General features: G+C 35.2%; 5 protein-coding genes across 15 annotated transcripts in view; 2 read left to right on the top strand and 3 right to left on the bottom strand.

Moving 5' to 3' along the window:
- how (protein held out wings) overlaps nucleotides 1-8,638 on the top strand; it is a 49,177-nt gene extending 40,539 nt beyond the window's left edge. For all 6 annotated transcript variants that reach the window (XM_087409372.1, XM_087409374.1, XM_087409373.1 and 3 more), the window contains one exon: nucleotides 5,739-8,638. Coding sequence is in view for 1 of the 6 variants with exons in the window: in XM_087409378.1 (XP_087265504.1) it covers nucleotides 5,739-5,752 (14 nt within the window). In the remaining 5 variants the exon portion in view is untranslated. The remainder of the gene's footprint in view (nucleotides 1-5,738) is intronic.
- Nucleotides 8,639-8,688: 50 nt separating this feature from the next.
- On the bottom strand, nucleotides 8,689-12,557 carry morula (anaphase promoting complex subunit morula). The gene is made up of 8 exons (XM_011064440.2): nucleotides 12,459-12,557; nucleotides 11,465-11,903; nucleotides 11,125-11,360; nucleotides 10,836-11,016; nucleotides 10,505-10,730; nucleotides 10,216-10,400; nucleotides 9,443-9,988; nucleotides 8,689-9,360 (listed from the first exon to the last, which is right to left on the bottom strand). Exons 1-8 carry the CDS (start codon nucleotides 12,531-12,533, stop codon nucleotides 8,921-8,923), a joined length of 2,328 nt encoding a protein of 775 aa, XP_011062742.1. The 5' UTR covers nucleotides 12,534-12,557; the 3' UTR covers nucleotides 8,689-8,920.
- LOC105151012 (transmembrane protein 177) lies at nucleotides 12,558-14,527 on the top strand. Of its 4 annotated transcripts, XM_087409370.1 has the most exons (5): nucleotides 12,558-12,820; nucleotides 12,921-13,066; nucleotides 13,148-13,577; nucleotides 13,662-13,914; nucleotides 14,272-14,527. In XM_087409370.1, exons 2-5 carry the CDS (start codon nucleotides 12,936-12,938, stop codon nucleotides 14,460-14,462), a joined length of 1,005 nt encoding a protein of 334 aa, XP_087265496.1. In that variant the 5' UTR covers nucleotides 12,558-12,820; nucleotides 12,921-12,935; the 3' UTR covers nucleotides 14,463-14,527. The 4 variants fall into 4 exon arrangements, with proteins under 4 accessions (XP_087265496.1, XP_011062741.2, XP_087265495.1 ...); XM_011064439.2 differs by having other exon boundaries at nucleotides 12,560-12,723; nucleotides 13,148-13,914; XM_087409369.1 differs by having other exon boundaries at nucleotides 12,561-12,820; nucleotides 13,148-13,914.
- LOC105151128 (uncharacterized) lies at nucleotides 14,222-22,197 on the bottom strand. 3 transcript variants are annotated; one of them, XM_011064672.2, is made up of 8 exons: nucleotides 20,819-22,197; nucleotides 20,644-20,725; nucleotides 19,940-20,109; nucleotides 15,832-19,864; nucleotides 15,411-15,727; nucleotides 15,204-15,233; nucleotides 14,777-15,079; nucleotides 14,222-14,701 (listed from the first exon to the last, which is right to left on the bottom strand). In XM_011064672.2, the coding sequence occupies exons 1-8, from the start codon at nucleotides 20,903-20,905 to the stop codon at nucleotides 14,678-14,680; spliced, it is 5,046 nt and encodes a 1,681-aa protein (XP_011062974.2). In that variant the 5' UTR covers nucleotides 20,906-22,197; the 3' UTR covers nucleotides 14,222-14,677. The 3 variants fall into 3 exon arrangements, with proteins under 3 accessions (XP_011062974.2, XP_087265484.1, XP_087265485.1); XM_087409358.1 differs by having other exon boundaries at nucleotides 20,644-20,721; nucleotides 20,839-22,197; XM_087409359.1 differs by lacking the exon at nucleotides 15,204-15,233.
- Nucleotides 22,198-22,345: 148 nt separating this feature from the next.
- LOC105151011 (small ribosomal subunit protein uS5-like) lies at nucleotides 22,346-24,043 on the bottom strand. Its single transcript, XM_011064438.2, has 3 exons — nucleotides 23,956-24,043; nucleotides 23,223-23,564; nucleotides 22,346-22,871 (listed from the first exon to the last, which is right to left on the bottom strand). The coding sequence occupies exons 2-3, from the start codon at nucleotides 23,562-23,564 to the stop codon at nucleotides 22,383-22,385; spliced, it is 831 nt and encodes a 276-aa protein (XP_011062740.1). The 5' UTR covers nucleotides 23,956-24,043; the 3' UTR covers nucleotides 22,346-22,382.
- Between the last annotated feature and the right edge of the window lie 508 nt (nucleotides 24,044-24,551).

Genomic DNA, 24,551 nt, shown 5'->3' with positions numbered 1-24,551 from the left:
ATTAAGCCAGTCTAGAAAAAAAATGGCTCAATTTTCTATTTTTATGAGTGAGACTCTTTAGAGTGAGATTCAGTCTAAAAGTTTTAGAAAGCATGGTAGCGTGCTTAGATCATTCCGATGAGAGATTTATATATACATATATAGCTTTTTGTCGTTTATTTATGACGAGACTCGCGCAGCACAACACGCGTCTCGGTTTTGGCTCGTGCTGAAGCCGCGGCGAAAATATGGGTCTTTCACACGTGTCTCCTCCATAAACGTGCTGTTGTTCGGGAAGCTTTCACTCGGACTGGAGCATGAGCAGCAGCAATGGTGGTGTGTGCGTGCATGCGTGCGTGCGTGCGTGTGTGTGCACGCGCGCGTCTCGTCCTGTGTACCTGACGCCGCACCGATCGACATCGATTGTGTTTCATCGGTTGAAGTAGCACTTCTCGTTTACACACGTATGCATATGCAGATAGATTTCCGGTGACCGTGACGGAAGAATTGATTAATGTCGCAATACATATGTCTCCCTACTTATCAAAAAGAGAAAAAAAAGAGAAGAAGGGATATAGGTCGCACCTTCCCCGGACCATTCCGATGGTGGAAAGCCACGTAACTTTCATTAGCCATAATAATACATGAGTCGAGGTAACGGGAAAGAAAGGGAGAGGTAGAAAGAAAGAGAGAGAGAGAGAGAGAGAGAGAGAGAGAGAGAGAGAAAGAAATCACGCATAGGCGAATTGATATGGATTGGAAGGAAAGAGAGAGAGAAAGACTCGTTTCTCGGCTTAGGGCCGCCGCCAGGAATCAGGTATTAAGCGTCCGGAATGTCGAAAGCGCGTTTGGCATTTTATGCATCTAAAACAAGCAGTACAACGAAATCAAATGCGAACTCCGTTCCGCGCTGCGTCGTGATCTTTTCGAGCTGACTTAACGATAGTTTTGCACGCGCGAGCATTGCCGTCTTGTTCGAAGGAGCGACGTAGCCAGTAGATATTTTTTTTCTTTTTTTACATATCTGTAAAGCTTACGCGTAAAAGATAAATCGGAATATTTAGATAATAAGTAATTTATTCCTTATTCCTTTTATTGTATTTGTTTCTATTAATGTGTCTTTGTATTCATATAAGCCATAAAGAAAACTAGCACAAATAAATGAGAGGTTTTTTTTTTACTAAATTATTAATGTATCTATCAAAATATAAATATCTATTTTTTAATTATTAAAGTATAGTAAATATTTTTTTGAAGGATACATATCACAATTTAGAGAAATTTATGCGAGTCCAAGATTTTTAATTTGTCTCTATTAGTGCTTTGTATTGGAATTGAGAACGTTGTGTTATAAATGTACATTAAAATTGTAAGTATAATTAAAATAACGATTTATTAGCTTACTAAATCTATTATTTGTCTTAGTAACTATATATTAAAATGAATCAAATGCGGATGGGATAATTGGGGGCATATTAATAAAGCACTTGGAGAGACACGCTAATAGGATAAAACATATTTTCTTTATTTTCATTACACACATTATAAAATATTAATATTTTTAGATTGAAACAATATTATTTAAAAAATAGTTGAAAACCCGATATTGATTTCAAGCAGACGAAATTAAAACTACAATATTTAATAATTAATTCAACAAGTAATAAGTAAATTGGCTCAAAGGCACACTAATAGGAAATTATCTTATAAATGTGGGGAAAAAATTCGAAATTTAGATGCGAAAACATTTTGGACGGAGTCCGGGGAATATTTTCTGAACGGTTTCAATCAGACGCCGATTAGTTGTTGATACCATCAAGTAATACCTGCGACGCGATTGTCAGAATTGCGATCGTGGGTGTGCACTTCTTCTATGGGTTTTATACGTATCTTGAGTTACTCGACGTACAGCTTTGATCGCGACGGAGGATTATTCGCTCGGGTGAAAATAGAGCGGGCGAACAACACCTTGCGTCAGGCCGAATCTATAATTAGATTCGCGGCCGAAAGGAAAATTGTAAAATACGAGCTCGCTGCATGAATCTCGAGGGTCACACGCGCGCTTTTACGTAGATCCACGAGAATTTATGTTCGTGGTACGGAAATCCGGAAGATTATCTCTATTACTATTTTTCGCGTTTTATCGGCCTTTCCTTTTCTCAATATAAATTCGTTATAAGATCGAGGCGTAGCGCTAACGTGCGCGAGTTTGCGGAACGGATGTTCGTAGCGGATACTTGTATAGATGCGAGTATTGTCTCTTGGTCAATAACGCGCGATTAGCAAAGAATTCCGAAACGATATGTACCATCGAGATATCGGAAAATTCCGCGAAACCTCTCTCAAGGCTTTCGACGATTTTATTTATATTCGCTTTGTTATAAAAGATTTCCCCACGTAAACACAGGGCGTCAATCCAGAAATTGTCTGACATTAATAGATTGCCTGCTCTCCCAAGGAATACATATTTCCGTGGTGCGAATGAGAAATCAAGGGATGGTAACGCGGTATGATGCGAAGGTTTATGCAACGCGTCGATCCGGTCGTTTAAACCGTGATAAATTGTCATTGTCGCAACAGATTTAGTATTCATTGTCGATTCTTATATGTTTAAGATGGTCTTGAGTACAGTCTTGAGGTGTTGTAAGTCAATCACAGAACTGGATTTGCATTTTTAAGACATTACTTAAGACAGTCTTAAAATAAGAACGGACTATGAATACCTCGGGAAAATCAGACGCACGCGAGTAAAAATTTAATTTTTTTTGTCCTTCCCATTTTCCCAGGTAGAACACGGAGTTATAATTAAGTCGTAATGATATTACAGAACGTCATCATGACGTCATTTGATACTTAAAAATTTACTTGTAAATGACAAATGAGGTCATGATGATGTCCTTATGATATTATTATGCCTTCTATGTTCTACTTGGGTTGCTTTTTACTTCGTTGTTATCGTGTTAATGAGTCGCTAAAAACGATTGTCTTCCACACTGATTTTTTTACGTTCTTTTCGCGATACTGTTCGATTTTAAAAAGAGAAAAAGAAATAAAGTAAACCGCGAAAGTGTGGACAATGCTGCCGGAGATGGCATTTCTCCCGTCCTTTTTACATATTTTATCTCACTAACAAATATTTTTTTATACATAATTGACATTCCTTATCATAGACGCAATTTCATTCATTATAAGATGCACAACTGCACCATTTTATTTATAAAATAAAACTAACAACAATGCTCAAACACACACACACACACACGCACACGCACACATACGCACACAATACACACACACACACACATACACACGCACACAAATGAAATACAGATGCGTGAATATGTACGAGGTGCAAAAATTATTGTTCGTGAAACATTTGTCGTGAATAAAAATTGCTTATATTGCAATTTTTATGCAAATATTCTTTTCTTATGACGTGTTTTTGTAATTCATATATGCGCACGTATCATGTATGCATAAATACATACACAGTGCACATACAACAACGTATATGAATTTGATATGTTAGTGCGAATTTTTTTATTCAAATCTGACACGTTTTACATACCTTTTATGAATTAGAATACGAAAGATTAGAAACGCGCTTTTAAATTTAAAAAATTTAATTTTGCATATTTTTTAGAACTTTCTACGTGATTTAAGTGACGTAGATTGTTTATAAAGATTTTAATTTAATATAATCATGTGATATTGAGAGTTACTTTTTAGGTGAACACAGAAATAAGTTTAATGATTATATTTATTTTTATTTAAAATGAATCAATATTATTTTATTCAAAGAAGTTATTCATGCATTTAATCTACATAGTACATGCATACAACACACCAGTATTTTCATATTTACATGAAGAATGTTATACAAATGTCGAATTAATCCATATTGGAAGGTTCTACGATGAAACTGTGTTTAACAATTTAATATAAATTATGAACTATAGATAGAAATTCAAATGAACTTGCCTATTTTGATTTTATTTAATTTTATATTTAAAATACAATATTGCATGTAGTATCGTCGAGCATATTGTTGTTTCATCCCTATAAAATATTTTTTTAAATAAGATATCGCAAGTTTAAATTTTGATGAAAATATGGCTTCGAAAATAATCAATACTATTTTTCTATTTATTGTGGTTCTATTTATTGATTCTATTTATTCTCTATTTATTTCATTATTATCAATTAAATGATAGTCGTTAATATGTACAAATTATCAACAGATCTCAAGATCAATCAAATTATTATTTATTGAGACACATGCATTATAATTACAATTTACGATTCGTCTATCAGTTTTAAACATTTTAAAATCGAAAACAGCTCTACCACTACGTTCTCTTATTGATATGCGAGTTTCTCGTCGAATCTCCAGTCATCACTCGATCCACACAACTCACGTTATTATATTTACTGTATAAACAGATCTGTTTAATAGCGTCTATTAATAATAATATGCTTCTCTTAAAAAAAAGGAATGCCTGGAATTGTACTATAAATATCTGTCCTGTATGGCACGTGCAACACTCATGAGCCTTTGACACCTGCTTGCTGATGGGACATTAATCACTAAAGATCAATAGTGATCTATAAAATAATACCATCGTAACTATGTAATCGGAATTTCGTTATATAATCTTTCTCATTTACCGGTGCTAATGTGGTGACAGGTGCACACCCAGGCTGCCTGTCTGAAAAATCGCTATAATGTTCGGAAATAACGCAATTCACGTACGTGTGTAATGGTAGCGATTAACAGATAGTGATCGATCATCGATTCTTTTCACTTGATCGTTTCTTCTTTTTTTGTTTGGCTGATATTCTGACATATACAGGCAGCTACGTTCTTTTACGAATGCTGCAGGATAGATGCACCAGTGAGCGGTCGGTTAATTAATTGAATTTTTTGCAAAACTGCAACGAAATTTTGTGTGTTTGTTTTATTAATTTGAGATCGTAATTTTTGATTGTCATTAACATCGAAAGTATATCGCATAAAACGACAAAAGTGAAACAACAAACTCGTCGGACGACTGGTTTCAATAAATGTGATCGCTGAGGAATGTGTAATTAGAAACCGACAGAGCATTGTGCCCTTATTCACTAGTGCATCCAGCCTGACGCGAGTTATTTCAGCGATGTGTAATCCATCGATTTGTACGTTTTTTTTTTTTGCGCGCAGGAAGGGTATCACGAGCCATAATCACTTGAGCAGAAACGAACGGGTCTAATTGTCATGAACATTTGTGAGATAACGAAGTTAATGTTGGCTTGATACTAGATACGTTCGTTTTTTCCGCGTGAATCCGTTGGATTATTATCTTGTAATAACGCGTACAAGTCGAATGCTTCACACTAATAATATTACAAGTAGCCGGTGCAAAGCAATGCTTCATCATCGGACGAATCTTCCTGATTCGGATCGAGTGCTCGCGCGATCATTGGACAGTCTTCTTTCGTTCGTGAACGAAGAATTGAAACTCTAACGCATGAAATAATATTGGAAGAAATTTTTTAACTTGATATCGATTTAACGGATCTATTATATTTGCCGGAGATTATATGTCTGTTACGACGCGCGCACGAGAAACGTGGAAGCGTTGCTTTTCACCACTAACTATATTTCTCTCAGCTGGCGAGCTACTAGATACTTAATGTTAACGTCGGTCAATCATAATCAGATTACTAACAAACTGTTTTTCTTTTCTTTCTTGTTAACCCCGGTTGCCCGTGGCCTGTAGGCTTGGAGTGCTAACAATGGATATCCACTCGCCCCGTGCTAACACCTGGACTCTGGAACAGCATCCCGCGTTCGATCGGTTCACCAACCAGCCGACCACCTTCGCCGTCCGTCCGCGTCACCAGCCCCGTTCGTCAAGCTTATCCATCATCCTGTATCCTCTTAATGTTCGGAAACGTTAGTTTCTCCCACGCGTCTCGGCGATCGATGGAGTCGTCGCCGATTGGAATCCGAGCCACTTCGTGCCGTCGATGGCACAAGTATAATTCGTCTCACTTCGCAAAACGGTAGCGTAGCGAGGTGCATTAGCATAATAAACAGAGATTTGGGACCCTATATACATTTTATATATTATATATTTATGCATAAATATATATTATATATTTTATGTAGAATACCCGCACGCCTTTTTTGCGAAAAGAAAACGCAGGACTATTCCGAACTTGTTTTGGACGCGAGTCAGGTATGCGAAATCTGAATTCAGTGCAACGTTAGCGGTAATAGCAGTAGTTTTTAGTATGAACGTTAGTTTATCGGTTATTTTTACTCCCTCGTGGGGAGGGGAATTTTGTTGTAGCACGCGCGCGATGTATCTCCGAAGTATTTTATTTTCTCTCTCTTCTCGTGGCAGCGATGAAATGTTGTTCGCGTTTTTCCCAGTACTTATAACTACGCTGGTACCTCCCCGTCTCTGGAGGTGGCAGCGCAAGAATGTGACAACGTTAATATAACTTAAATGCAATCATATATTTACGCGCATTTTTAAGAGCTAACTGCTGAAGGAAGTGTCGCGCGAAAAAAAAAAACACAAACGAGAATATATGCGAGAACTTGCGAAGTTCTTCAAAGATCTCGTCGGAGAAAATCACAATTGATGCCAATGTGTCTTCCTTTTTTTTTTTCTCGTGCGACACGTCTCTCACGTCGGAGAAATTGTCGAAATTCTATACAACTCTCTCGCATAAATGTGCCTTATATAATGTTAACGTAGTGCGGTGTAGCCGCGTTACCGTTCTAGATAAAGCTTTGTTATCGATAGACTCTACGTAGTAGCATTAGAACTGTGCAATCAAAATTTAACTTTCACGCGATATGTATATCCCTAGAAAGAGAAGGACAATGTCGATTAGATTGTTCTCCTAATAGTCTTTTTCGTTAAGTTGCGAGAAGAACTGTTAGGAACATCCATAGCTAGAATCATGAATATCACGAGGATAAGGCTTTAAAAGTATGCGTTGTATGCGGATGCACGAGAGAGCTACATGTACATATTGTTTCAACTGAAAGTATTAAGAGAAGTACTGTTCGCAGAGAATATTCTAGTACGTCAATGTGCAATACGTTGATGATGAAAGAAAAGTCTAAAATGCGTTGCCAAGAAATAAATTGCACATTTTAACTTTGCGAAAAACTTACAATTCAAACTGCAGGATTATCAAACAGATACGTATATATATTTATATAAATATTGATAAAACCTCGTATCATCAGGCAAAACGGCAAAAAAAAAATAACAGAAGTATCACGAGATCTGTTATGACTTTCTACATCGCGGAATTATTTGCAAGATATTATTAAACATGTATATGAATATAAACAAAAGAAATGTATGTAATCTCTGTCTACATACAAGCAAAGAGTGTTTGCGTGAGAGAGTGACTTACTTAATATCGACTTTATCATTATATTAGAGAGTTGCATCACTTTAGGTCTGCCATATTGTACATGTAACGATTAAGAATATCAAGTTGCACGCGTTATATAACTTCTGTATAGTCATTCATGTGTCAAATGTTATACTCGTTCTTTCGACAGATATTTTTGAATTTTTGTCCAAGGAGTCCCTCCTAGGTGTACCGATAGCTCGGTCCTTCATGTATATATAAGCGTTGAAAGATATACACGCACATGTTTAAGAGTGATCTGAAATCTACTTAAGTTTTCAACGTAAAAAAAAAACAAATATATTCGATATATTTTATTATTGTACGTAAATAATTGATTTAACGAAATATTTTGAATATCATCGTCCTTTATTAAGTGCGATTATAATATACGAATTATATATATGCGCATTCGCGAGCGTGATTATACATATAGAGAACAGATATACTCTGTGTATATTCTGTTTAATATATATATATATATATATATGCGCCTGAGAACGTAAATTATTACACATGTATACACATAATGTATTATACATATGCACTGACTCAGTTGAATATCCGGACGGTATGAATACCACTGTGATTTACTTCTGCGTCAAACGGCGATACATTATCTGTTATGATTTTGGAAAGAAAATCCATTTTTAATATTTGCGTTCTATCATAATTTATTATATATAGTTTTTGTATAATATTATTGCAGCTCGCACTGCTTTATCAATTATATAAGCTATATGGCGCATAAATATCCGATCTTCATTATTATTTTTTTATAATTTTTCGAGATTATTATTATTATTATTACCGCAGAAGTAAACGCAGGCGTGATTTGTTTACACCCTGTTATCGTATTTATAAATGTATTCAGATAAGTTACATAAGAAATTATATATATGTGCAAGCAAAAAAATCTTGTTAGATCTTACGGCATGCGAATTTACATTTATTATTCTATAGTTATATAGTTTTTTTTTGCCGAAATTTATTGTACATGATAATTTTTTAGTTTCATATTTTATTTTAATGTTGATATATGTGCAGGATATGTGGCAATATTAATGTGTAAGTGACAATGAAAAGCAATTCTGTTTTCTGAAATCTCGGAAAGATCTGATTACGAATCATAGTATACTGTACGCTACTTATCGAAGAAAATTCACAATTTACTGAAAGTGCAAATAAAATAGTTTATACAAACATGTATAAATACTATGATGAACGGTAATAAAAATATTTTTTCAATACTCGACACTTCCTTGACACTTGAAAGAAATGACAAGTATAAATAAGATTTCCGTTTTATTGATACATGTATAAGTTATCAAAAAGTAAATGAACATTTCATAATCTCATACAAAACATATCGAAATATTTACATTAGCTTTATTTTTCTATTAAAAGAGATCCTTCTATGTACAAAAATATCCACTTAACATAAGATAAATTATTTTCTTATTGATTGTATTAATTAAATTAGTACAAGCAGTATGGAGTAGAAAATCCTTTTACCACTTTATGACTTTGGTAATCGATAGAAACTACCGGAGAGTAACAGTTGATGTTCCCTGACTTTTCTGTCCAAAAATTGTCTTAATTCTGGTAAGCCGCACTCAACAGCACCCGGTCCTTGCGACGCGAACATTTTCAACATCTGATGAATCCTTTCTATTGGCAATGATTCTAGATTCGTCAACATTCCAACGATGTACGACCAGAACACTTGCAACTCCTCCTCTCTCTGATCGCTGGCTGAAGCCATTGCACTCTCAGTCTCCTCCTCCTCGACGATATCCGTCGATAAACGGTTCTTCGATGTACTTTCTTCTTGCAAAACGAACACATCACTAGAAGTCTCCTTCAAAAGACCTTGCGACACCCAAAATGCCATTTTACGTCGAAGAACAGTCGCCGGTGCATGCATCACCTCCGCCAGCTCTTGCAAAGTCCACTCATCTGCAAAATAAACTTAACTTAAGAACAACTGTTTCACCATGTATTTGCGTTTCGATTCGATAAATAATCAACGTGTTCTTACTTTTATCTTGGAAGTGCAAGATAATCGTTGCGTGCACTGGTGTGACGTTTATATCTAGCTTTCTATCCTTTAATTCGATTTCCAGACTCACATTTCCTAAGTGAGGCTTCCAACAGAGCGTCCTGTTTCCCTTCAAGGCCTCGAACGCCTTCACATATTTGTTCAGTTGATTCTGCACGATGCTTGGTAGTTTCAATTTCCAGTCTTCCTTAAACGGTGGCCAGAACTGCGCTGATAGTATAAGTGCGGAGGTGGGAAAGAGTTCCCTCTGCAAATTGTAACTGGTATCAGAATGGATGTTACCATCTATCCTTTTCGAATCATAAACATCCTTCAGCATAACTTCGCAGTAATGCAATTGATTCTCCCCGAATCGTCTCTTCAACAACTCTAAGTGACGTATCTCGCGTTCGGTATGATAGTTAAGTTGTGAGAGTAGTCTATCCGCCAGCAACGTGCGATACTCGTTGACGAATAAGTCCTGGCTACCGTAAACATTCACCAGCGTAGAAATGATATCGGACACTTTACGCTGTGTCGATTTAGCTGGAAAAATAAATTTTTATTGAGAGAAAAGTTCATTATAAAAATATCTTATTTCATATAAATTTTGAAACTGCTTTTTATGATTCAATTTCAACTCAAATCTTTAATTTAGAGGATATATTTTAAATCCAATCCTTCAGAAATAGAATATAATGATAAATGCGATTTATAGAGCAGCACGAATTTTTTCGCTAAAGCCAATTATACAAGGAAATTTCGCAGTTTACCGGGATCAGCATCGACTGGATCCGGCATCCATTTTTCCCAATCTTCAGTCTCATCATCCGCTGAACCATCGTCCAGCTGCAAGCACTCGCCTTTCACCAATTCGTCGGCTAATTCACTGGGTGAATCATCAAGCAAGCTATTAACGACGGAACGTACGGTGTCTTCTCTGCTCCTCAAATAACACCTAAAAGATAAATTGGACTTGACAAACAACTGTATTTCTTAGCATTTTATATTAAATTCACATTATGAATTGAAATTTTGATACGACAAAACAAGGGATCTCACTTGATAGGTTCCGTTACAGCTTCTAGAAGAACGCCAGTTGGATCGAGATGCTTGAGCGCTTTGATTGCAGCAATATAAGCGGTCACTATATCTGGAGTGTTCACACCAGCATGCAGGAGCCGCGTTTTGATCGCTTCTTGCAGATTCTTAACCAGAACCTTCCGTTTATCGGTTCTTTCTAAACAAACTCTGAGATCATCCACCGCAGGCTGCGACTCGGGATATTCTAAAGAAAAATATAGCACGTAATTGTATAAATTGCAAATAAATAATAAATCTTTATAAATAAATAAATTACTTTAGATTATAGATATATTAATTAAAATTGTACCTATTATTATATTAAATAGATGATCGATTCTTATATTAGTGTACGTTTCGTACAGAAAATGAGATAGTTTCTGTTTGAACTTGTTTATGGCGTTACGAACTTCATCGCTAAGGGCTACAGTTTTCGAGAAACCACCGGAATAAACTCTTATTAACCAATTCATCACGACAGTTTCGAGCCACTAAAACATAAAATGTAATAACTTATTGTCATTATTATACAATGTAATAACTCAGTGCCATTATTATACAATTGTGTAAGATTATATAATGAGCGAAAGCTAACGTACATTTTCTAAAGAGATCAATTGCGACACATCAAATGTCTTATCACACGTTTGAATTACATGATTTTTAATACGAATATGGATTAGCGACGTGAGTACATTTCCCACAAGCCTCTCCAATAATTCCAACTCGATTAATTTTCTGTTTGTTTCGTGAAACATATAAACTATCATCTGGCACCGGCAATTCTCCATTTCCTGGCCACATCCTGTACACTGGATCTCGCTGATTGATATATCTATTTTAAAGCGTATATTTCTATCATATTTCCCATGTTTCTCAAGCATAAATCACAGATATAACACAAATAATAAAGATGAATACTTATATACTATAATTTACCTTGTGACAAGTTATCTGAATTACAAAATACATTGAACGCGATTTTGTAAAAATGTTCTATAATACATTCATGACACAGAGGTAGTTGGCTCAATAATGTCGCTCTCACAATGAGCTTGAATTGTGCTTCTATATCTATACTGTCCTCAATGCTTGACGTTTCGCCTTTGTTCTGTCTTAAGAATTCTAACTTTTTTAGAATCGGCAGAAACTCTGTGAGATTGGCGTATAGACCATCAACAGCAGATTTGAACAATTCAAAACCCAGTTGGCTATCCTCCGTATACTCAAACTTCTTCCAGAATGTCGGCGCCACGTGACAACGGATGTATTGTTCTATGTTATGAATCACAACCTCTATGATATATTCTGTTGTCTTGACGAATTGTATAATTTCCACTAAATTCGCAAATTCCTCCTCTGTACATTCCTCTTGAATCTAAAAAAAGAGATTATCAAGCATCTCGTAAGAATAAGAATTAAAAAGAAGTTGTTAAAAGATTGAGTTGTGTATCTCTGTGATAATGAGAATCATGTCACATATACTGTTTTTTTAAGTTATTGTAAGCCTTGTAATCTAAAAATAACATATCAGTCTGAATTTTAAACTAAATTTTTAAATATGATATCCAAATTATCCAAGATAATTGTCATCTCAAGTCTAACAATAAAATGTTTAATTATTCAGATAATCAAAATTTTACGCCTAAAAAATCAATTTAACATAAAAATCCATGAATTTGCAGAACTATAAAAATATAATTGATTGCAAAATACAATTTATTAATATTTATTAAAATAATATTAAATATTTGTACATCTATTACTCAAATATTAAAAAATTCGGATCTTATTTACAGTCCTGACATGAACACCGTACTTATATTGAGGTTATGATTTCATACAATAATATTAACGTTGATATCGTAACATTGATATCCCATTCCGAAAAAACATATTTGTAATTTCAATATACAACATATATTATACGTACCTTTCCCTTAATTATTGGAAATACACGTTCTAATTGCTCGAAGAAATTGATCGACTTCTCTTCTACCTTCGCCATGTTTACTAACACACGCAACGTTGCTTAGTTTAAGTTAGGTTGTGTTGTAACCGGGTAATTATGTTAGGTTATGGTTCACGATTAGAAAAAGTAAACTGAAAAGAAAAGTAAAACAGAGTTTTTGGAATTTCTTTATACATTATAGTGACTTCAATCAAATTTGATTAATTTATCAAATAATTTCATCAACGTGAATAAAATTATAAATTCTTTTCGTTACATGTGACATCGAAAAATTAAATCAGAAGCATATTTTAACAATCTGAAGTTTTACTGAAAACAACTTTGTAAGTTATATTAATTGCAAATTAAGTTAATCAAAATCGATCGACGTCGCCATCAGAGAGATGCGAATACAGATATTAAAAGTACATGTTTTATTTTCAGAATTGCAGTGTAAGCATGAATAGATTTTCATTCAAGTACAGTAGCGTGATTCTGGGTGTGACTGCGACTGCATTTGGATATTATGCAATCCTTATGCCACACACTGTCTTCCTGAAAAAGTATAAATACATGGTAGCCACATACCAGTGAGTAATGCAAGGTTTTAGGATTCTCATTCTTTATTCCAAGTCTGAGACTTAATGTCCCTTTTTTCTATAAACATATAGAATGGGAAAAGAGGTGCAGTTAAGCTCTAAAATCCAGCAGATAATTCAGAAGGTAATGAGCGATTTGAAACTATCCGACGACGTTAAAGCTATTATAAAGCCCGTCAGCGTATTTGGTTTCGATTTGCTTCACGCTGGCACTTTCAATGCTAAATACGGTGCAATATTGGGAATTCCCATTAATTTCACCAATACTACAGAGCAGCTTTACAAGAATCTGCAGATTAAGGAGGAACCAGTAGACTGGACGCGGCAAGACGCGAAGGCTTTTCTGAAAGCAGTAATGTTCTCCGAGGATGCACAAAAATTTGCAATAGCGCGCGAAATCTTGCGAATTCAGGCGGAGGAGCCGTACTTTAATTCACTCTGGCTGGCTTTAACTATAGGGACCCTATGGACACTTTACAATGTTATATCATACAGATATAAAGTACGCGAAGGCAATGCAATAGTACGACGTATGCTTTACGCGACTTTCACTTTATTTGGTGCAATATTTTGGTTCGGTGTAAAGGACTATCGGAGTTATCAGCTCGATAAAGAGAACGATGAAGCTTTGTGTCGTTTAGGAACCGAATATATCAAGGGAGGACAGGAATTTTATGAAAAAACATTAAATAGAAACAGAGCTTTGAGGACTCTCCTTGGAACAGACGGGAAAAATACATATACCGTTCATGGAAATGAAGAGAATTTTTTGAGACTGAAGCATGTACCAATCTCTTACAGGAAGGATTTTTTCGATTCGCACCTACGAAACTTGGAAGGTATGAAATAAATTGATTTCTTTTATACCTACCTAAAATTTTAAGCATCTTTTTTTATGTTGATCATCCAAGATCCTTGATCAAAATTCTAATGATATCTAGTATGTCTTATAGTTTCGAAATATATCTTTTTATTTTCGTAATTAACTGCATGATTTAACTATTTCATACGCGCTAAAATGAATGGAACGTGAAGTACTTAGTGCGATCGGAAATTTATGTATAAACAAGATTAATGTAAATATATATTTATAATGTTGTTGGTGATAAGATGCGATATTCGTAATAAACTATTTGATAAACAGTATTCATTTGGGGAATATATATTATTAATTACAATATATATATGTATATTAGTCTTTAGACTACCTATTGTGCTTACGAAACATTGCCATTTTCTTAACGTAAAAAGCGTTCATCATAGATGGTATATACTTCCAATGCGTATTTCAGCACATAATTATCTTTTACAGAAGTTACAGGTAAGAGGACACATTTTATACATTATCTATATTTCTATATTATATAAGCCTTATCACATACGATAACATTTTGTTAAATTAATATTTATAAAAATCTGCAAATATTACATATTGTTGCTAATTTGTACAAATTCTTATTTTCTTCTTTTATATATAAGTATATATATAACCGAAGGTAAAGCTCTCGTGGGAGCGGCCTTTAGAAACATATGATACTCGGGCAGAGAAACGCATCAATTGTCTATAGAATTCTTCTATATAGAAAAATTGTACATCTCGGACTACGAGAGACCAAACGAGCCAAACTGAAAAGAAATCCGTAAATATAAGATATATATGTACTGTGTTAGATAGAGAGATCAGTTCGTGCTGCCACTTACCAGAGTTAGTTTATCCTCCTCCTTCTTAAGTATCTTCGCGGTCTGTTCTTGGTCGAACTTGACGACGGCGGCGATTACTCTGGCGAGCACCATCGTCTCTCTTCCCATCATGTATTCGAACAGAATATTTCTAAGGTACTCAATTTCTGTCGAATCTTCTAATGTGTCATGTCGCAAACTGACCAATTTCCTGAGTTCCGCGAGTTCTCGCCTCTGAGACGTCAAAGTCTGTTGCAAGGTGTGAATCGAACCGGTGCTCGTGTGTATCGCGGCCATCGCCACGCGAGAAGTACTTTCCAATTCCTGTATAAAATTTCACTTTACTCAGAACTCTCAATTTTTAAACAACTGTGCTATATAAAATAAGCATGTATAGAAAAAAAGCATAGTCAGTATAGGCATTAAATAAAAAGAAATGAAGCTTTACCTTGGAAGCTGCATCAGTTTGTGCATCAGGCTGAAAATAATGCGAAATACGTGAACGAAAATTAAAAAATTAAATTAAAAAAAAATGAAATATGCATGAATAAATAAAATAATCATACATTTAAAAATTTATATCTAAATAAATAAATTTAAAATATATACATATAGGATTAAATTGAATTATACTTTCAAATTATTTTAAACTTACCTTTCTTTCGTTCTGCCACTCTTTTGTTAGTTCGTTCAATTCATCCTCGTGTTTAACTTGCAGATTGTCGATTTTCTGCTGCACTATAGCCTTCCACTTTTTCTCTAATTCTTTTAATTCATCAGTGTGTTCCTTTTTAATCTGCGCGATGGTTTCTACCAAGCGATCAATATCCTTTCCCTTCTCTGCTACCACATCTTTTTTCTCTAGAACAAGGCTCTCGAGTTGTTCAGACTTCTCTGTCAACTCTATTTGACAATCTTTTAATTGTTCCTTGTATTGCTGTACAAGATTCGATTCGTAGTTGTGTTGGCGATCTACGTAAAGATTAAATACCGGTTATATATTGGAATGTTTTTCAAATTTTTTTTGTTACATATAAATATATATATAATTTTTGAAAAATAAAATAACATCTTACCGAAACGTTTCTCCAATGCGGCTTGAAGTTCTTCTTCTTTATCATGCAACTGAGCTTGAAACTCTTTCACCAGTTGCTTCAGTCTCATGCCTTGTTCCTCCTCGCTGGTTTTCAACTGTTCTCTCAGTTGATTAGTTTGCGATCTTAATTCATTATTTGCAAGTTGCATCTGCGTCTCTTTCGCTTGGAATGTAATCAACGCTTCATCGAGCTGGGCCTCTAATCTCTTATTCTCCTCGCGCAACGTGTCACTGATGAGTTGGCCTTTCGCGTCTTTGTCGTTACGGATAGTTTCCAATTCTTTCTTTAACGCATCGTTTGTCCGAATGAGAGAATTAATTTCCGACTGCAAACCGGTGATCTTTTCTTCCGCTAACGCGAGCGAATTTCTCAGTGTGTCTGTACCTTTCCTCCTTTCATCGATTTCAAGCGAAAACCGTTTTAAATTCCCAATCTCTTGTGACATATTGGATATTTTATCTTCCAATAATTTTATCTCCGCGTCTTTCGCCGTCAATGTATCTTTTAAGGCGCCTACTTCCGGCGACGAATTCTTCGCGGACTGCAAAGCTTCAATCTCCGACTGCAGTCTACTATTTTCCATACGCAGGGCCTCTAAACTAGATATCTTAGACTGTAAATTATTTACATGAGTTTGCAACTGCATATTGCTAGATTTTACTCTTTCCAACTCGGCAATTTTTTTCTTAAAAGTTTTTTGCTCGGCAATCAACATGTTGTTCTCTGAACGTATTGCTTCTGCACCAGAATTCTTTTGGATTAAATCATTAAGTTCTGATTTCAGCTTTTTATTCTTTTCTTCTACGTCTTTAATTCTTTTAACTTCATCTCTTAGCGTCCTTAATTCTGTGCAAAGCCGCGAATTCTCTTCCTTCATGACATTACCGTTTGTCATAGCTGTACCTAACTCGGAAATTTTGTCCTTCAACTCGACATCTCTCTCGTCAAGTTTTCCTTTGATTTCTTGAGATTCTTTTTCGCTCATCACTAATCTCTCATTTAATGAATTCAATTCCGCATCTTTACGTTCTAATTGCGCGCTAACATTACTTAATTCGTTGCTTAAACGTTCTGCCTTCTCGCTTTGACTATTGAGCTGAGATTTATACGCTTCCACGTAATCCTTCACTGTTTTCCGCAATTCTTCAATCTCCTTCTCGTAATCTGAGATTTTCTGCTTCAGAGCCTTGTCGTTTTCGCAAAGCTTCTGATTGCGACTCAGGAGATCGTTTTGTTGGTCTTTCAGATCTTTGTTCTCCAAGGTGATCGCCAAAAGTTGAGAATTTTCTAATTTCAGCGACTCTATCTGTTTCTCGAAAGTTTCCAACATTTTGGATAATTCTGCCTGCCGAGTCTTTGATTGATCAAGCTCAGCTTTTACCTCCTCAATTGTTTTATTTTGTCGTTCTTTAATAGTTTTCATCTTCTTCAATTGTACGAGTTTCACATTTACCGTTTCCTGCAATACCTTGTTATTCTCCATTAATTCAGTAGTTTCTTTCGCGTGATTCTCCCTCGTCGTTTGATACTCAGCTTCCAAGTTTAGGTACTTCCTTACGTGTTCCTCGATTGTCTGTATATGACTGTCGCATGTGGATTTTAAATGGGCGACATGCTCCTCTTCGCTTGCTAGTTTCTCATCGCGAGTTTTTATTTCATCTTCTTTTCCAGCCAGATCTTCCTTCAAGCGAGCGATTTCTAATCTCGAGGCGTATAGCTCTTTTCGCAACGTATCTTGATTGCTGTTTTCCGATTTGAACGAATTAATGACTTCGGTCGCCTCATGTAACTTCGCGTTCAATTCATCTACCTTTTTAAAAGCAAGACTGGCCTGCGCATGTTTTTCCCTTAAATCGTCAATCTCGACAGACAACGCATGATTTACAGATTCGAGGTTCTCTAATGTCCTCAGCCGTTCTCGTAGAATCTTAACTTCTTGTTGTGACTGCATTAATTTGTGCGATACCGCTTCCAGATCGTGAATTTTAAAATTGAGATTATCGATCTCGGCTATTAATTTGTTATTCGTCGTATTAAGTTCGTCGTATTGGTTACTCTTCAGCATCATATCTTTCAGTCGTTCGTTACTTTTCCTCAATTCCGCTTCCAGTACAGATTTGTGATTCACAATTTGCACAAATTCTGATTGCAAGTCTGTCTCTTTGAGTATAAGCTGTTCTTGATCCTTTATCTTCGAACGCAATTCATCTATTTCGGACCTCAGTGTTATATTTTCTTCTTCGAGTTTTGTAAAAGATGTGGCAAGAATCGCGCTCATGTCCAGTATTTTGGTCTTTTGATTTAAAAATTCCTCTGCAACGACATTTTTTACAACCATACAATCCTGCTTTAAACGATGTATACAATCGTTATAATAAATAAGACGATTTATAAAATCGCTTCTCTCTTTTTTTAGTAAATTTATAACTGAACTGTCTGCCTGAACCTTGTTTTTAAAGTCATCGATCGTAGATTTGCAAAGCTCGAACTCATTTTGTATCGCGCTTAATTCGGTTTTTTTATTCTCCAATTCTTCTTGTAGCGCTGAAAACTTTTCCAATTTATCATTCAGTGATATGATTTCTGCTTTCTGTTCGGTTAATTTATTCTTAGCTTCTTCGAGCATGCCCGTGTATTGTTGCACCTTTTTATTATAATTTTCGCATACCTGATCCCTATCGATCAATACGTTTTTCATGTTCTCCAATTCTTTGTCAACGCTTTGTACTGTCGTTTGCAGTTTCTCAATTGTCGAGTCAGCATCTTTTTGTCTTTCTTCCGCAATAATCCTGTGTGCTTGATACTCCTCCCTCAGGTCCGAATATGTGGTCTTCCAAGCAAGCAGTTCACTTTGTATAGATTCCCTATCATATTTATATTCTATATTTTGTTTCTCCATTTCGTCCAATTTATCCTGTAGTTCTTGTAACTCGATTTCTTTTTCCTTTAAACGAACCGTTACTTCGTCTAGTTTATTCTCGTCTTCTGTTTTAATCTTTTCACTATGATCGACTTCCTCGTGATGTTTTATTCCCATTTGTTGCATAGATTTTATTACTTCAATTTTCTCTTTCGATGCTATCGCATTTTTATCCAAATCAGTGTGCAAGGATTTCAATTCACTCAAATCGGCCTTATATTTCGCTACTGCCTCGTTTAAATTTTCTTTATCTTCCGTCACATATTTCAGGTCGATTCGCAGCTGCTTGATTTGTTCCTCTTTCTCCTCGAGTTCTCTGTGTACGGAAAGTTTATTCTCAGCTAATGAAATCGCCGATTCTTCCTCGCGTTTGTGCAAAGTATCTATTTGCTCAGTCAGTTTTTCAATCTGGATACGCGCCGCACTCAGTTCACTCTCCGTGACGCTGATTCTCTCGGCAGTGGAATTCTTTAGCGCCTCGTGATCGTTCTCCAAAGTATTCTTCTCCTTCATCACATCCAAAAATTTCTCCTTATTACGCTTTAAGGATTCTTTGTACTTCAAAACGAGACTTTCCAGCTTTTTTAATTTATCCTTTAACTGAGTATTTTCTACCGACAGCGCGTTAGTCTCGTCATTAGACGATTCATTTGCCAAATCGATTAGGTTTTCTTTAGAACTCTCTTTTGGTTGAGCCTCTTCCAACACCGAATTGTCTAAAATTGGTCCGCTTGATTGTAACAATTTTATCTTTGTATTCAATGTATTTATGATGTGATCTTTCTCTTCTATATCATTCCTCAGTACATCCTCTAAATGTGCTTTCGCTTGTTGCTCTAATTGACATTGCTCCTTTAGGTCGGTTATTCTTCTTAGAACCTTGTCTTGTGTTTCAACCAATACAGATTCCAACCTGGATTTCACTCTGTCCAATTCGCGATAGTGTGTAGCTAGATCCGTATATCTACCGCGATACTTGTGATATTTGGTTTGCACCTTTTTGTAAGCGGAATATAACTGATCCTTCGTAACTCTATCAAGATGAGGACTAATATTGTCGTCCATTTCGCTAGCCGACTGATCCATGTCCGACTGCAAAAGCAAAACTGTCAGAGTTGTCAGAGAGTTAGGAAACTATCTGCCGATAAGCATTTATAAGTGACAAACCTGTAAATGATAAAGATTCGGAGGACTCTCGTACATTGGAAATAACGAGGATGCGTCACTGGTGATACTACTCATTGAAGATCTTCTCGAGATCTCCATGCGATTCGGAGACGGCGACATCAGGTCAACATTTTGGAAACTGTGCTTCACTGGAGTGTTCTTTGGCGTTTCTGCAAAATAAAGAATTCAATACTGTCCAAACTGTTCTGTAACAGAATAGTTGTATATAATATATACAGGGCAAATATGGTATTGCATGTATGGTATTATTTCCAAAAAGCCTGTCCTTTTTAAGTGAACTTCATTTTTTCTCTTTTTCTCCAATGTGAAAAGAAATCGAGAGGAAAAATACGCTATGCGAATTCAACCTATTCAAAAAGAACAGGCCTAAAGTATCATACAGAATATATCATCAGTGTATTGATCATATAACTTTTTCTAGAAAATATGTATATATATATATATATATATATACACACATACATACAAAAAATTTTCACTTTTCACGTTTACGCCCTAAGGAAAAAGTTACATGATTGACCCTCGAAACAGAATGCTCAAGTACAAGATCCTTCATGTCTCCAGAGTTGAAGTGTCATTAGCATCCCATTGACCCATTCTGGCGACTTAGCCTATATGTCGAGAATCTTCAAATTTTGTACATCCAATGGTGAAACTCGCCAAGGCGATCAAGGTATGCTTACCGTCTCCATCCTCCGTCAGACTGAAATTGTCATTCGACACTTCCTGAATAGAGCTGTTGGACAAGGCCGGCGATACCACTGCCTGCAAGAAACAACAACAGAAGAAGTCAATTGCAGATCGTCATTTTCATAAAATCACGTTCAATCACATTCGAACAAGAAGGGAGAGTTTAACCTGCGCCAGTTGTTGCACACTCGCCTGTAGCCTCGCAGGTGACTGCTTCATCTCCTCCGCGAGCTTGTCCTTGAATTTCTTGAACATCCTGGCGTGTGGCTGTCGGAAGCAGCGGTCGATGACGATAAGCGAGCGCGATAAGCGCTGTGTGAAATCGGAGTCCTTCCGTCAGTCACGCGTGGAATACAATAGCGCGCTGTTTACGTGGATTCGGGCCGTCAGGAACGGTGACGCGAATACGGGGAATCCGGACGGGACTATACGGCGCTGGGGACATGGTACCGGAAACGCCGCTCCTCTTTCCGCCGTCCGGATTTTCGTGAGCGAGAACACCTCCGATAAGAACACCGCGGAAAAATCGCACGAATGTCGAGCTACATTATTTGATTATCCCACATATACATTATATGTATGCATGTGTGTGCATTGACCGCCATTATTATATATATATATAATGTGTGAGCACCTGATGACATCATCAGGCAGATCAAATACCGTTTTCAACTGTTGAATCTTTCTATTGTATGACGTAATCGCTTTACAATTGCGACAATAAAGTGACAAACTTTAAGAATTGTAATTAAATATACATAATCATCATTATACATATATATTAATATTATTTAATTTAAAAAATTAAGATGAAATTTAAATTATGTTTAATCAAATTGAGTTTCATAATTTTTTCATAATTTAGGCTACACAGAAAAATATTCATTGCTAAGAAAAATAATTAAATCAATTTACTTTCTTCCTTTTAAACAATAGTTATTTTTAATAAAGAATATTTTCTTGATAAGAATCTTAAAATATATTTATTATAAATTTTAGAAAAACTCATTATCGTTACATTCATCAGTACAAGAATTATAATACAAGAATTTTTTTTTAAAGAATATATAAAATTAATTGAAGAAATGACTTTATATAATAAAAAAAAATCGCATGTTTTAATTTAAGGTAAAATAATTCAAAATTTAAAATTTGCCCGAGTTTTTAAAAGTCCAATTGAGTTAAATTAATTGAAAATTTAATTCGTATAAAAAAAATAATTTAAAAAGTATAAAAAATATATTATTAACTTTTCGTTATTTTACCTAGAAAAGAAAGTTTAGATCAATAATAAATCATATAATAATCTTTTTATAAGCAATTCTGGCGATTAATTTAGTTTAAGTTAAATGCGTAAAGATGTTCAACAGTACAAGCAATCAGCAGTAGCATTAAAAAATATTTCAATACCTCTACAGATAATAGAAATAAAACTAAAATGTATCTAAAATAAATTGATAAATGGTGTTTTAAAATATCCTAGTCGACACCAACTAAAAATAACACAACATTTAGTATGTTATGTTAAAATTTTGCACTCAACAATATAAATGTAATATAACTTATGATATCATATAACAGTTTCATTATTGAATACTAAATTATAACATATGTTATTTTTAGTTGAAGTCGATAGCAGGGATGTTAATATGTAATGAATCAACTTCCAAGGAATCGAGGAATAAAAAGAAAAAATTTGTTTTTAAAATTTCCATGATGGCTGAACGTTTATTTAGACAACTTCAGCTGCCCTCGCGCCTCCTTTGTGAGTTTTAGACAAATACTCGGCAAATTCCTGGTACGGCGCCTTTGCAAGAGCTTGTTCCTTCCATAAGTCGGGCGTCAAATAAGCATAGGTTTTAGCAATTGCAGCGTACGTAGCCTTGGCGAAGTTGCCGAGTGTACAGGTGGAACCCCTGGCCGAGGTGTAGCAGTCTTCGATACCAGCCATCTGAAGCAACTTCTTGGGAACTGGAGCAGATACGATGCCGGTACCCCTAGGCGCTGGTATCAGGCGCACTTGTACGGAACCGCATTTCCCGGTCACCTTGCACGGCACCGTGTGCGGCTTACCGATCTTGTTGCCCCAGTAACCACGTCGAACCGGTACAACGGAGAGTTTTGCCAAAACGATAGCACCTCGAATGGCAGTGGCTACCTCCTTGGAGCATTTTACTCCCAGTCCGATATGTCCATTACTGTCCCCAATGGCGACAAAAGCCTGCGAAAGATGTCTCACTTTTATTATTTTTGTTACAATGACTTTTTTAGCATCACTTGATTATCATTAGATTAAAGTCTAATCTACAATGTTCTTTGTTTGCTGATTCTTGCTTTGTATCTTTTTGTGACCGTTTTATCGACAATTTTATTTCTCCTCTTTCTCAAAGTTCGTTAACTTTTCTCTCGAGTGACAAAAAACAAAGAAAAAGAATAAAAGGCAAGAGATAAAAGTGATCAAAACCATCAGAAACAAGAAGTAAAGAGCACATTATCAGATTTGAATCTTTATATTTCTTTTCCTAGTCAATTTCTTAATTGATTGTAATGTCTGAAGAGATTTCTGGTTCACCTTAAAACGTGTGCGTTGACCTGCTCTCGTCTGTTTCTGTACTGGCATGATCTTCAAGACCTCGTCTTTTAAATCTGGTCCAAGGAATTTGTCAATAATTTCAAACTCCTTGATGGGTAAAGAAAACAGGTAAATATGCTCTAGAGATTGGATCTTGCCATCTCTGACCAAGCGACCCAGCTTGGTAACAGGGACCCATTCTTTGCTGTCTTCCTTTCCACGTCCACGGCCACGTCCTCTGCCTCTACCACGACCTCGGCCTCTTAGACCTCCACGGTCACCTCCACGAGAGCCAAAACCTCCACGAAAACCACCACGGGCGGCTGGAGCATTGTCCGCCATCTGTTAAGCAAAATATAATATATTAATTATCAAATATAATTTTTATTCAGAAACATTTGTTGAAAATATTGTTGATAAGCTGTTTTGCACATTGTTTATTATATTTACACAGAAAATTATGTTTAACTATAAACTATGAATTGAATTGAAATTAGAATATATAATTCATAACTATTAAAAATTAATAAAGTATATAAAACTTTAATGCTCATAGTGGCTAACCTAATAAACCAACATGTGGCATTTGATATACTTGGAGTTGCAACGAAAATCCTTCGTGTGAGAACATTTTTTTAATGTCTCCTACGTAACTGAACGAAAAGCGTATAATAAAATTATTTTATTATTGTAACAGATAATTAAAAATTATCAAGAATATAAATATACTCACGTTGGTTCCTTTCTGCGCGTAAAATCACAGAAGAATGAGGGAGACACCAATCAGTCCCGTATCATGAGATTTTCTCTCCGCGTACACACTATGTAATATGTAAAATAATGTACAAATTTTTATTGGAACATCCTCAAACTCGATATTTTTAATATTTTTATATGTACTTAAATATATATTTTCTATATGTGCTGATTTATTACTTAAATTACTTTTATTATATTTATTGCAAAGATAAAAAAAACTTCCAAAATCTCATTAACGATTCAATGAACATTTAAAGAATATAAATGTAGAAATGTTTATATATATATGTATATATATATATGTATATGTATATATATATACATATATATATATATATAAAATACATTTAGGTATTAATACAAAACATATTAAATACTTTAAATATATACAAATTTGATCATATAACTGAAAAGTTATATTTTAAATAATTTATATAAAAATGGAAAGGACAGCATTAATAAAATATTACGAAAAAAAAGGTCCCATTGGCTTAAAACAATTTTAATAGCAGCACGACAGTATTAATATACGAAAAAAATTTTATGGGCCCCACAAAAAGCATTCTACGT

The sequence above is a fragment of the Acromyrmex echinatior genome, chromosome 9 (genome assembly GCF_024713525.1).
Source record: "Acromyrmex echinatior isolate Ae372 chromosome 9, ASM2471352v2, whole genome shotgun sequence".
In the NCBI taxonomy this organism is placed as follows: Eukaryota; Metazoa; Arthropoda; class Insecta; order Hymenoptera; family Formicidae; genus Acromyrmex; species Acromyrmex echinatior.
The sequence above is the reverse complement of the archived record's forward strand: the minus strand, read 5'-3'. Positions and strand labels throughout refer to the sequence as shown.